The sequence below is a fragment of the Chenopodium quinoa genome, unplaced genomic scaffold, assembly GCF_001683475.1.
Source record: "Chenopodium quinoa cultivar QQ74 unplaced genomic scaffold, ASM168347v1, whole genome shotgun sequence".
Taxonomy (NCBI): domain Eukaryota; kingdom Viridiplantae; phylum Streptophyta; class Magnoliopsida; order Caryophyllales; family Amaranthaceae; genus Chenopodium; species Chenopodium quinoa.
Window position 1 is genome coordinate 764,850 of NW_018742684.1, and position 13,361 is coordinate 778,210.

Here is a 13,361-nt window from a genome sequence, read left to right on the forward strand (position 1 = left end):
AAAAAAGGCGCAAATTCCACCCTTGATTTTCCCCGATCCAAATGAAAATCACAAAACTACATAGATCAATGTTAAATCAAGCCTAGCAGGCTATGTTAAGCAATTTCCGCCAAACAATACATCAAAACAACCTAGAAGTATCACATTATCAAACCAGATACAAAGGCAACTCGCAAATTATCATTTAATACAAACTTATAATTAACGTTCCCATCTTTTCCAAACAATAAATATAATGTATTCCAATTTCATTTCCTATGGAGCTAATTTCTACTGATCTAAAGGAGTGGAAAGAATGAACAAATTAGTCAAGAGGAATGATCGTGGCGACTTGCCTTTCATGAAGATCCTACAGACCCACAGTTTTGAGAATTTAATTCTGTTTGGAGTCATCTTCTACAGGGTCAATATAGTAAAGCGTTGCCAGACAAACAAGGACATCTGTGAGGAGAAGTCCCACAACATCAAACACATACTTTGGGGCAAATAAACCCCATACCTGCAAGGCAGTTTGTACTCTTTAGTTCAACAAAGGCACAACAAATGAACCAAGAATTACTGGAAAAAAGGTGAAATCATTACCATCAAATGCCGTCTTTGTATTGTAACGCATAGTACCATACAGGCCACTGAAATCGTTGTCATACATCCATACATCAAATATACCTAACCATATGATGAAAGAAATTGATCAGCAACTAACAAAATCTATAAAACTGATTCCACAATGAGAGCATATAAACTGCACATTTGCATATGGGTCAACTTACTTGAGATAATTGTGCCGATACGGAGAGTTTGCTTTGCGTTTTCTCATTATTTGAATGTCTTTGAGTAATTAGAATAGGAAGACCAAAAATTGGTAGCAGGAGAGAAAAACCAAACGTGTCAATCGCTAGCAGAATTGCTTGTCTTACAAGCATGAACTCATCAAATCTGCAAATGAAGAAAAAACCACTCGTAAAGTTGCTTGAAGAACACATGATCAGTTAATGTGTAGGGGAAAGATGCAAGCAACTATTTACTTAACCAAAATTACATGCATAAGATCATTGGAAGCCAAAATGAGGGCTTCACATATCCATATCCTTCTCCTCTACGCATGTTATATTTCATAATCCATTTGCAACAAAATGCAGAGTTCAGAAAGTTTCCTCACCCAACAAATGCAGCACCATATCGAAGGCCATCAAACGCACACCTGTAAGAAGATGAAACACAGCTTTAAATTTTATTATTGGACAAAGATCAAAATTAATACAGCTTATTATAATCGCAACTCAACTAGAGTAGATTTCTACAAACAAATATTGAAATGAGCCTTCAGATCCCTACCAGTGACCGCTGCAGAAAAAAAGAACAACTGCAAGAAGGCTCCACTGAGTTGTAGGAAGAGAATAGAAAGTAACATTGCTTGAAGTGCCATCTGTAGCATCTTGCCATAAGTTCTCCAACCTCATGATGCAAAATGCTGGGAAATGGCAGACCAAATAAAATTATTAAGGAAATAGAAAACCGTGCAATCAATCAACTAGAATATTGCAGAATATTGAGACTCCTCTGATTCATGATACAAGGCAGTTAGCTGATTCCTTTTTATCCAAAAATATGAGTAATTCTACAAAATTAAACACAACATTAATTGTCACCTTATGGAATCAATATAGTATAACAGGTCATTTTGCAAAATCAATGCAACATTCTTTTTTCCTTTTTGTTTTTTAGTAAATAATCATGTTAATTTAACTAATAATCTGAAATCTCAATACATAAAACGACTTATATTTTGAATCAGAGCGAGTAAGCAATAACAAATTTAACTTTGCTAAAAGCTTCAAAAGGGCATGGCATAAGCACCTGCGCCGACAGAAGTTAAAGCAACAACAGATCCTTGCTTTCCTGACAGAAGTATGATTGCAGAACTCCATGCACTTAACATGGCAATTATCTTACTTGTAAGGTCGTTTAGATGATACAAGGTCCTCTTTCTGATAAACAACTGATTAATCACTAAAGCCACCAATTGGGCAATTCCAACAGCATATATTACCCGAGGAATGTTACTTTTTCCAATGTACTGGAGTGTGACAGGAAGATTTAGAAGTTCACTATCTAGGATCCAGTGTAATGCAATGAGCGCATAACACAAGATGGTTCCCAAAATAACATATTTTTGGACCCACTGACAAGAGTTGTTGCAAACGTATTTGAGCAACAGGTATGCCAGTAATAATAGAGCTAGTACAGACACACTTGAAGATAGAGAGATCCCAAACAAATGATCATGGGTAGTCCCAAGCATTGATGCAACACTTGATAAATTATCAGCCTGCTTTGACAGCCCAAATTCCATAATAAATCTTAACGCAGAGACCAACAATAAGAATAGAGCTCCCTGCAAATAAATGAATGTAGTATTATCAGCATCAAAGGAATTGTAACAAACAAAATAGTTGTGAACAATGAAGCTAGAAGGGTAAAGGTAGCAGAATTAATATAAATGCCTAATGGCCTATTTCAGCAGCAAAATGACCAACAAAAACAAATAGCCTTACTTCTAATAGCATCTGTGCCTTATTAATTGAATTGCGCAACTCAAGGATGACAGATGTTCCCAAGAAAAATAAGGCAACTTTTCCTTCTTCCACTGTATAGCACATTGAAATTCATAACATACAATGTCAAAAATGCAAGATCATCTGGTGCAACAAATCACATGAAAAAAGTACTGAAACTTACATATATAACTATTTGACAGGAAGCTGCAAGCTCTTATGATGACTGCAAAAACTGAAAAAACTAAACCAACAGAGGCCTCAGGGAATCTAGTAGACAGAGAAGACTCATAAAATGTGTTCATTCTCTTGATAGCAAATACTTGTACAAGAAGCGACAGAAAAATAATGCTCAAGCCAACCACCATAAGCTTCAGATTAAACTCCGTCCATTTGGAGCGAGCAAGGCCAATAACACTGTCAAGAAAGTGTGCATACATATCAATCTGCCTCATTAAAGCAGGGGATGATGAAGGGCAACTTTCATTCATGTGGGACAGTGAACCTTTCACAACATGCAGCCAGTTCTCCTGTGCTTGAGAATACATGTCTGCCACATGCAATAAGTCCTCGGAGGGGAATCCAATGACAGACGATGCTGAGTACACATCAATATATCGCTTCACCTACATAAGTTTATAAAGCATTTAATTGTGGTCTAAAGGGAAATGAAAAAAGAAGGTAAATATAAGGCGATCAAACATATATATGATCAAGCTACTCCACCAAAACCAAGAGAATAGACCAAATATCCCTTCCTCTTATAAAAATTATAAAAAGATTGTACAATCAGTGAAGGCAACAGACAAGGAAAAATTCAGAGAACTTCAAATACATCTTCACAGAAAGCACATGTAAAAGAAATTTGGCACAGAAGTTAAAGTTAGACTGAAACCATCTACCTGCCAAGCGTTGATGCAAAGGGCATTCACATAATGCTGCATCCATCTCACTATGTTTGAGTCATTTTCATGACCTTCCATCTTAATACCTTGAGAAAGAAAATTTCCCGCGCCAAGAGAATACAATTGTGGATTTACACGCCCAATGCTGGAAAAGGATCCGATCAGAGGATTAAGTAATCAGATAATATTCAATAGAAAATACTACGGAAAGTGCCTACTAGGGTAACAATAAATTTATGCATTCTATATATTTGACTGACAAAAAATCAACAATTCATGCAACTTAAATATTCAGCGGTTGGGGATTTATTATTTGATTGAACCACAGAAAACAATGTAATGAACTGAACTAGGGAAGGGGCATTAAGGGTAGTCTAATAATACCTCTGTTTCACAATAGATGTAACGTCACAATGTTTTGACATTTTTCTTTGTCAAAACACAACTTTGACCATTAATGTTTGTATATTCATTAGTAAAAAATTATAGAAAAGTTATTTTTTGAAAATATACATTAAAATAAATCCAACAATATACATAATATTTATATACAAGTGAAAAATGTAGTCAAGGATATTAAAAGAAAGTAATAAGAGAGAGTAGGCATAGGGGAAGGAAAGTTGAATATTCTTGAGAGAGTGGAAATACTTAAGAGAAATCCAACCTCTTGGGTTTTGTCTAAGAGGAGAACAAACCACTCAAAAGCTTGTACCGTCTTTGTTATATATAGGTTTTAATGCCAATTTCACCATCTTCTTCCTTTAAGTTTCGGTTTAATTTTCTATTTCATAAGCTTTATTGGCCAAATAATCTTTTTTATCTATTTAGAATCATCCGCATTACGTTGGTTCATTACAAACAATCGGTTAACCCTGATTGTGTAATCAAATATGTTTGAAGTAAACCATAATTTACTCCCTCATCAGCTTCAAAGGAGACGAGGATAAGCTAGATCAGCAAAATAGACAAGACTGTGTTCAAGCAATCATGATCATACATCAAGTCAAGATTTTTAGAGATTCAAATTATTAAATTGCATCAAGTGCTTCATGCTGAGAAATTCTAGTGACCATTTGGCTATTTGCTATATTAATCTATATGCAACTTCCACTACAGCATCACACTTGTTCTACATGTCATGACTCCTGAAGAGAGGAAAAGAACTTCAAGTCACATACTTATACATCTTCTCCATAATTGCCCCCTCGGAGGATATTAATTGTGGTTGGTACTCCAATTTCTTTTCGAATTCCTTACTCAATTTTAAAATAGCTATCTGTATCAACTATTTTCCAAAGTTAATAAAAAGTCTAGCTCATCATTCTTGTCAGACACAGTCCTCAGGAAATCACAAAACGTTGGCAAATACGAAAGTCGTGCATGCTACAACCTACAAGGATAATTTGCAATTAGAGAAGCTCCTCCATCAGTGTTAGTACTTTATTTGCAATAATTAACAATTTTGCCAAAGTCAATCCTCTGTTAATTAAAATTTCTCCTTTAGTTTGACTAAATTATAATGGTCCTCTATAGATCATGTGTCACACAAAAGATCATAAAGTACCAGAACAGCATGTTTTAAGGAGATGCGTGAAAAAGAAAAGAGTTGATAGGAGCTTATATTACACCTTCCAAAAGGAAAAGGAACTCCAAGCATTGCCGATATAGTTACTGCAAAATCAAGCTGCAAATAGTAAATCAACTAAACGCTCAAAATACTATACTTAGATAGTACAGAACATCATGCGGCATCCAATAATACACTAACCTGCTCAATGGTGCCAACACATAGCGGCTTTGCATCCTGAAACATAAAACTTCTTTTAGTCAGCTTTTGGTTAAAATTCTACACAAGTATCTAGTGAGCTTCTTCACCTTCCCCAACCACACCCAATACACCTCTGCTCAAACAGCATGCAGAAGTCATATACTGCCAATTAAGTAAAAGCAGATGGAAATAATGATGCATTGTGCAAGCAGAGATGAAAGTAAGACAAGTCATGTAACACTGCCACACTCTGAAAGTTTCATTCATAAAGCTTAATGTCAGAGCACAGGTTTATGAATAAAGACGAAAGAAATTACCACATTCAATCCACAAGATACAGAATCAAGCTCAGATGGCAATGAAAATGTGCCATTCTTGAAACTCATAGCGAATATTGATGTTTCGACCTGCATGACACAATGGACATCAGCTCTACATCATCTTGATTTGCAATTCACAGAGTCGTTACTAAGAAAAAAAATCCATTAATGAGAAATGTGCATCATTTCATTTTGTGAAATATAAAACACTATATTTCAGTGCTGAAACAAAATATCACACCTCCTCTGGGCTTCCACCACCATGGTCACCATTCAATGTTTGGCCATGATCACCCATCACAACCAAGAGAGTATTCTCATGGAGGCCACCTGCTCCTGACTGGCTCTTTAAAGCTTCTACAACTTCCTGTAAGAAAAACCACATAGAATCAGAGGGTATAAAAATGAAAGAGTAGGAAAAAGAAAACCTTCAACAGTCACTAGAAATTAACAGTAATCATCAGCAAATATCTTCCTAGAATCAAAAGTCATGAACATTCCCAGTCTTAATCTAGCAAATGAGAAGACAACAGACTCCACACGAAAAAAAAAAATCCATGCGCACAAATGAAGTTGTCGCTATCAAAGACTAACAGCACACTGGACATCCTAATTATTTTGTAGTAACCCATACTATTTCTTAATTAAACGATGCCGCAGGCCCATAGCAACTCATGTATTTCAACAATGGAGCTGAACACATTTTTTTTTTTTTGGGGGGGGGGGGAGGAATGGAAAAGTAGAAAACATGAAATCTACAACAATGCCAGATGGACACTAATCTAACAATACTAAATACCACTTACTATCTCTCTCATCTCCTTAAACACCGTGCATCCCCTCCACGCTGTAATTTAATACGAATGGTGATAGCATATCTCATATAAAAAACTTATTTTAAACACATAGACCCTTTATATAATATATGATTATATATAATCTTTAGTAACCTGACCTCCATTATACTGTTATACTGCTCCAACTTTTGTATCATAGGCATTGTATTGACTCCAAAAATGTGCCCAGCATGATCCTGGTACAGAAAAAGATCCAGAAACCATAAGATGTAAATAATTTACATACAAGGATAGACTGAAACTCCAGGATGACAAAAATTATACCATCACAAAGACAGGTCATAATGTAACGAAATTCCAAATATATTCTAGGAGGTTTTGGAGAGTATACTTTAGACCAGCAAAGAGGCTGCTTCTATAGTTTAAAGTAACAACATTACAATCAACTATAGAGTAACAGACCACACTAATAGTCAGAGTCAAACAAATGGAATTTTACACTTAAAGGGAAACAGCCTAAAGTAACCGAGGTTTGGATAAAATTAGTTCTACTCAGAAAATTTCATACACTATAAGCTTATATCAGACAAAATTAGTTCAGACAAATCAAGTTCAGATGAGAAAAGTTTATATCCTCCCCGGCACCTGAAATGCACCAACCAAAGCAAAAGATATGAAAGTTTGCTATGTTACATTTATGCTAGGCAACAATGTGACACCAACAAAAAGACTATCAATATCATTTATACATTTATACACAATTACATCTTCCTCCCGTTAAGGCTTTCAATGATGTCATATAATGCAATCATATATCCTCTTTGGTTAGAAAACATTATTTTGTTGTATTCAAAGATGGTTGGCATGAAGTTCTTGTGAACTTTACGAAGCATATTTTAGCAACAACAAACTAGACATAGAAAGTTCAACAACATTTTTCAGTATATCCGATATGGAGGATAAATAATGGGATGCAACTGCACAAATGTGTATCGAGGATTGAACTCCAGTTAATTTAAAAGGATCCACAAGTTTTGCTAATTTGCAGTTTCTAGTTGCTGCATATTTAGATGTCCAAGTATGTACTTCAATCAATATAAAGAAGGGTGTAATTTGTTCATAAATTGTATTTAAAAGTCGGACTAATACAGCTTCTAATACTTCAATTTAATATTTGTACTACAAGTCATAATATAACTTCTAATCTCGATTAATTCTACTTAACCAGAAGTGTGTAGTATCAATAGAATACTTTCTGTGCCACTAATAGAGGTAAAAAAATAAAAAATAAATAAAAATCAACCAAAAGAGCAACAATGCTCACCTTAACAAGGCCTGGGCCTAAGTCCAACATCATGAGTCCAAAAATACAAACCAAACACAAGCTTTAACTCCAAAATAAACCCATAAAATGTTTAGCTACACATCATAATGATATCCTCATTTCATTCAGCATTAAATCTCTATGCTTTTGAAGAAAAGCCATTCTCTAGCGCCTTAACTCCACAGTATAGGAGTGTCTTTTATCCACAATAAAACCCCACTAAACATATGATCCTAATTAGCCGATTTTCTCATCATTGGATAATTGTAATTCACATCTTTAAGAAGCTCCTTTTAGATGGGATTGTCTCAACTAAAAAGACAGTCTTCTCCCTAATCACCCTACCATCCTCCCCTTAAAATAACTTCTCCTTTCAATAACTATCTCAATGAACATCAAAGAATTCAAATTCCTTAGTTTGTCTACTTTTTAGCAATTGCCTTGTACTACTCTCTATATAAGGCAAGTAAACAAACAGGAAAGAAACTCCGTAACTCTTTTAGCTGTCACTTACAAGGGTGAAAATTTTTCACGGATAAAAATGTATTACTTGTTCACTATGAAAATCCTGCCTTCAATACAAATTTTGTAATAGTACAAATGTATGAATTATCTGATGCCTCTAACATAAAACAGTATCTGGCTGTATGCTCCTTCTAGCCTGCTTAAGACAACATGTTAAAGCAATTAATTTGTAGAGTAAGGGATAACTTACCACTCCAAGAAAGTGTGCAATCAGCACATCCCAATCTTCATCATGAAGAGATGGAATCAAGTGCTCAATACACCCATTGTCAACCTAACAAATGGTATCGAAAGTTAGTAGCTTCACAATTACAAACTTGCATGAAATGTTTACTGGAAAATGAAGATAAATTGAACAATGAACATAACTTACCGTATCAAGGTCTTTAACATTAAATGAAGGATACGGAAAAGATTTCTTAAAATGGTGAGGAAACAGCTGTAGCCATGTATCATCACCCATCATTACAACCCGCTTTCCATTTTCCACTAACTGCACAAGTCCAATATCAACTCTTGCTCAGAAAATAAACAAAAAATTTTTAATGTGGAAGAGTATAAAAGGCCACCATTAGGCCCTCCGTTATAGAAGGTTAAGCACAATTTGTGTCAAGGGAAATGGGTAACAAGATCAGCCTAACCCCTTAGCAAGAAGTCCACAAGTTAGAGACTATGACACCAGAAATTAAACTTGAGTCTCGGAGGTGAAAGGGATAAAGTATTGTAATCTCGACTGAGCTGATTTAGTTAAAGCTAGACGCATACACAAAAAGAGAAATCTAAAAAATATCGCAAGAGTAATAACTTACATGTTGATCCCCTTTTCAAAGCTCAAGTGGGTAACATGAAACTAATTATTATTGGTAGAAAAAGGATGATTAAGTGACATATACAAAATACTCCCTATGTTTCTATTTCTATGCCCCATTTGATTTTGGCAAAAATTTAATGTTTGATTGTTAGGATTTGATGAGAGAATAGAGTGGTGAGACCATACATAGTTAATGAGAGTAAAGTGATGGTCTGATGGAACCATATGACTATAAATTGGATGAATTATACATCTATGGACATCTTATAATGAAAAACGGGCAATACAAATACGTACAGAGGGAATATAAAAAAATAACAATAATAATAAATAAAGATAAAATAAAAAGAAGAAAGAAAATAAATGGGAAAATAAATATTGGAACCTGCTGAATAAAATTATCTTCAACGATTGCAGGAGCACCAAAGCTATTTCCCACATCTACGAATGTTGGCAATCCACCAGTTGTCAAGCCCTAGATAACAGCAAAGAACAAAGATGGTGATAAGCTGTAATTCATAAATTGAAAGAAATTGAATTCAACAACTTATATGTAGTCAAAATTGAAGCCAAGACAGTGCATACTCCAAAAAAATAATACTTCGCACATATGATAGCACAAGTATCCACTAGAAATTCATAAGCTGATAAGCTTAATAGCCTTGACCAGATCCAGCACCAGTAAAATCTGGCCAACAACATGCCAAGTACTCATGTTTAGCCTATTCAAGCAGAAACATGCAAAAGAACCATAAATACATAGCAACATAGCATCCTCCTTTTCCATGTCCTCCTGCCGTAACTCTATAAGGCAACAACTGTGTTACAAATGGAAACCCATAATCATATATGCACACAATAAAATGTGAGAGTAGAGAATTGACTCAGTACAAGGAGATTCTGTTTGTATGCAGCCAGATTTTAGTAAACCTACACTAAAAAAAGGCTTAATAAACTTGAAAGTCAACCGTTATTCATTTTGGACTGTAGAAGTGCAATCTGCAAATCTTGAAATCAAAACTGAACATAATGCTGAAGAGAAGCTTGCGAAAGGAAGACATCTTTTTCCATAATTCCACATTTATCATTCAGCTCCTATCATAAAGATTTTAACTTGGATTTTTGGTTCAGAAAAACCTCATAAGGTTTTGCAGAACAAAGGTAACTCTTTTGCTGAGTTTGCGTGACTGTCAATTTTTGTGACTCCAACATGATCATATATAGAGACATTACATTTGTTTCCCTCTAAATTCTGTTATATTTGCTGTATCAGATAGCCTCACTTTGTCACATTCTTGCATAATCAAAAGAAAGGATTCCCCCAATCCTAATCCTTGCCCCAACATTACAATTGTTGATGTTAGCTATATTTGGAAGTACAGGATTACTTTTCAGACCAAGCTAGTTACTTCCACATAACATATTTGACTTATAGGTGCCACGGGTACATTATTGCTAGGCAAGCTCATGTGATAGTTTCACGTTCCATTAAGTACAATTACAATGTTATGCAAATCACAGACTCACATTATAATATGTTGAGGTTGAAAAGTTGAGGTCCAAAAGTCCTCAAGAATCTTTGAAGTGAGAGGCGATAGTACCCAGGCAACCAATTTAAATGTACAAATCTCATCCCTTGAAAACGTACGCATCACAAAACAATGGTGAAGACAGAGATACTCATGCAACCAAATTTTTATGTGCAAGACTAATCCCTTGAAAAAGTACACATCACAAAACAATGATGAAAATAGAAAGTGCACCCTATTTCAGATAAAATCAAAAGAATCAAATTTTCAAATGATTAATAATCCCTGATCTCTTATCTCTTTCAAAACCAACATACTTCCACCCGTAAAATGCTCCAAAATATGACCTAGCAGATCTAGGTAAGTAAACCTCTCAAATAGGATACCAAGTCAAAAAAAAGTTCCAATAAATGGAGAGATCCTAAAGATATAAAGGTTCAGCATAGATATTGATAAAATGCAATATTCTTCACCTTCAAACGCTGTAAACTAGTTGTAGGAGGGTCAGCAATAGCTTTGAAAATCCTAGATGTGGGCCCCTCCTCTGCTGCTAGATTTTGTATTACTTGTAACTTGTCCATCCATGGTTTCTTCTCTACAGCAACATATAGCTAACACTTAATAGAGTGCTAAAATTGTCCAGATATGATATTAAAGCATGAAAGATAAATGAGTTACAAGACTACAGCTTGTAGACCAGATTCAATTTTACACATTCTTTAGATTGCTAAATTTTACAGGGTTAAAAAATAACATGACCAGAGATTACAATATCTCACTGCAGCATCACTATATATTTTAATATAAGTTCAATCTTCATGCATCTGAAAATAATTGTCACATTGACCACCATATCTTACATAAACAAAAAACTGAAAAGAGGAATCACTTTTGCCATTAATTTCAAGTGTCATGACATTTCAAGCACCAAAAACTACAGTAAGGGCATGTTCACATTTACTGAACTGAAGTGAACTAAAGTGATTGGAGCTGAGCTGAACTAAAGTGAGTTGAAATGAATATTTTATGAGAGAAGGAAATTAGGAGCTGAACTGTACTGAAATTAAACTAAAGTGAACAGGCCTAACTATAAGACCCTCTCCAATGGTGAAGTGAACAGGTCTAAGAAGCCAATGAAGCGTCATGAGTCTCATGTTATTAAAACTATACAAACATAAATGAGATGATTTGTAAGTTTCTCGTCCAACCATTTTGGCAAACTTTTCTCTAAAATTGAGTAGGAGAGGTGTGTGTTGTTAGCTTCGAGCTTTTGAGAATTTGGCCTACGATTAATTACTATTACTGTATTACAGGAACTACGACATCCAAGTACTCCAAAATGGTAAGCTCGAATTCTATTTCGGGACCAAAGAAGTATATAACTTTGCTCTACGAGCTTTTCAACTTGAAACACATAAACAACTATAAATCACAAAATGTCCAATGTTTCAGATTCAAGCACACATTATCAATCAAAGAAACAACCAAAAGTTGTGTCATTTTTAATTTTAGATTTATACAAGTCCAAATTAAATGAATAAAAAGTTATACTAGATAAACAAATGCCAAAACATAGTATGATAGTAGCAAACCTCCAAAGAAATTCCAAAAAAAATAATACTCAGCTACATAATTTGGGGCAGAATTACAATACAAATCTACTAACCTGGAAAAAAGCTACTTGGCGCGACAAAATCAAACCTGCAAAAAAAATCAAAAACCCTAAAAACATCAACAAAATTTACAGCTCAAATCCAATGCTAATGAAATTAATTCACCGAAATCACCTCAAAGCGTCGAAAACGATAATGACGAGACGATCAACAACTGGTTTAGTCCAACAAGTTTGATTACTCCCTTGAGCAGAAGACGAAGACGAAGACGAAGATGGAGAAGAAGGGATTGATGATGAATCGAAGCAAGGAGAGAGAGAAACATCGGAGCAATTGCTGTAGTAAGGGAGTTCAGTGCGAGTGAGAAGAAATCCTCGAGTGAAGAGAAAAATGGCGAGGCAATGGATGAAGAAGATGAAGAAGAATGGCCATATTAGTTGTAATTTTGTTGGTTTTGATCGAGTTTTCGGCACCATTTTTGTGGATGTTCAGACAACAATGGAGCTCATCAGATTTCTGGAAAAAAATTCAAACGAAGACTTCAATGAGAGACTCTGTTGGGTTACAACTAGGGGTGGGACTTCGGTCTGGCGGTTCGGTTTGACCTCGGTTTGAGTCGGTTTCGGTTTGGAGCGGTTCGGATTGAAACGGTTTAGTTTAGCTGGCGGGTCGGTTTGGTTCGGTTTGGGTTAGTCACGGCTCGGTTTGGTTTCGGTTTATTTCTTTGCGGTTCAAATTCGGTTTGGGTCATAAGCGGGTCGGTTTATAAACGATTCGGATTATGTCGGTTCGGTTTGATACGGGTCGGTTTAGGGGGCGGGTTTACCCGGGTCAATGTCAGTTCGGTTTACAAACGGTTTGGATCAAGCCGGTTTGGTTTGAAATGGGTCGGTTTAGGGGCGGGTTTACCCGGGTCAATATCGGTTCGGTTTATAAACGGTGCGAATCATGTCGGTTCAGTTTGAAATGGGCCGGTTTAGTGGAGGGTTTACATAGTTCAATTGGTTCGGTTTATGAACGGTTTGGATCATGTCGGTTCGGTTTATAAGCGGTTTGGGTCATGAATTCATGATTGTTTTAAAGATCGCGTCATGACCATGATTTAATGAGTTGATACTTATAATAAGATAAATCGATAATTAAGAATGTACAAGTATTCAATTAGATTGATCAACAAGTGTTTTAAACTTTTAAGTTTTAATAATCAGATATGT

General features: G+C 35.3%; 1 protein-coding gene across 1 annotated transcript; it reads right to left on the reverse strand.

Moving 5' to 3' along the window:
* Positions 1 to 71: 71 nt before the first annotated feature.
* On the reverse strand, positions 72 to 12,674 carry LOC110722630 (GPI ethanolamine phosphate transferase 3-like). The gene is made up of 20 exons (XM_021901902.1): positions 12,322 to 12,674; positions 12,201 to 12,235; positions 11,008 to 11,129; positions 9,391 to 9,480; positions 8,568 to 8,687; positions 8,385 to 8,468; positions 6,504 to 6,581; positions 5,790 to 5,915; positions 5,546 to 5,635; positions 5,229 to 5,264; positions 5,089 to 5,144; positions 3,458 to 3,605; positions 2,740 to 3,181; positions 2,556 to 2,647; positions 1,858 to 2,395; positions 1,336 to 1,471; positions 1,160 to 1,201; positions 771 to 936; positions 583 to 666; positions 72 to 499 (listed from the first exon to the last, which is right to left on the reverse strand). Exons 1-20 carry the CDS (start codon positions 12,621 to 12,623, stop codon positions 374 to 376), a joined length of 2,913 nt encoding a protein of 970 aa, XP_021757594.1. The 5' UTR covers positions 12,624 to 12,674; the 3' UTR covers positions 72 to 373.
* Positions 12,675 to 13,361: the final 687 nt, after the last annotated feature.

Excerpts from the sequence above, each read along its gene's own strand:
- LOC110722630 (XM_021901902.1), bottom strand. The coding sequence starts at position 12,623 with ATGGTGCCGAAAACTCGATCAAAACCAACAAAATTACAACTAATATGG. Across the intron at positions 5,265-5,545 it reads TATCTTGTGGATTGAATGTG|GATGCAAAGCCGCTATGTGT; the intron begins GTAATTTCTTTC and ends TTTATGTTTCAG. Across the intron at positions 5,145-5,228 it reads GTGTTGGCACCATTGAGCAG|CTTGATTTTGCAGTAACTAT; the intron begins GTTAGTGTATTA and ends TACTATTTGCAG.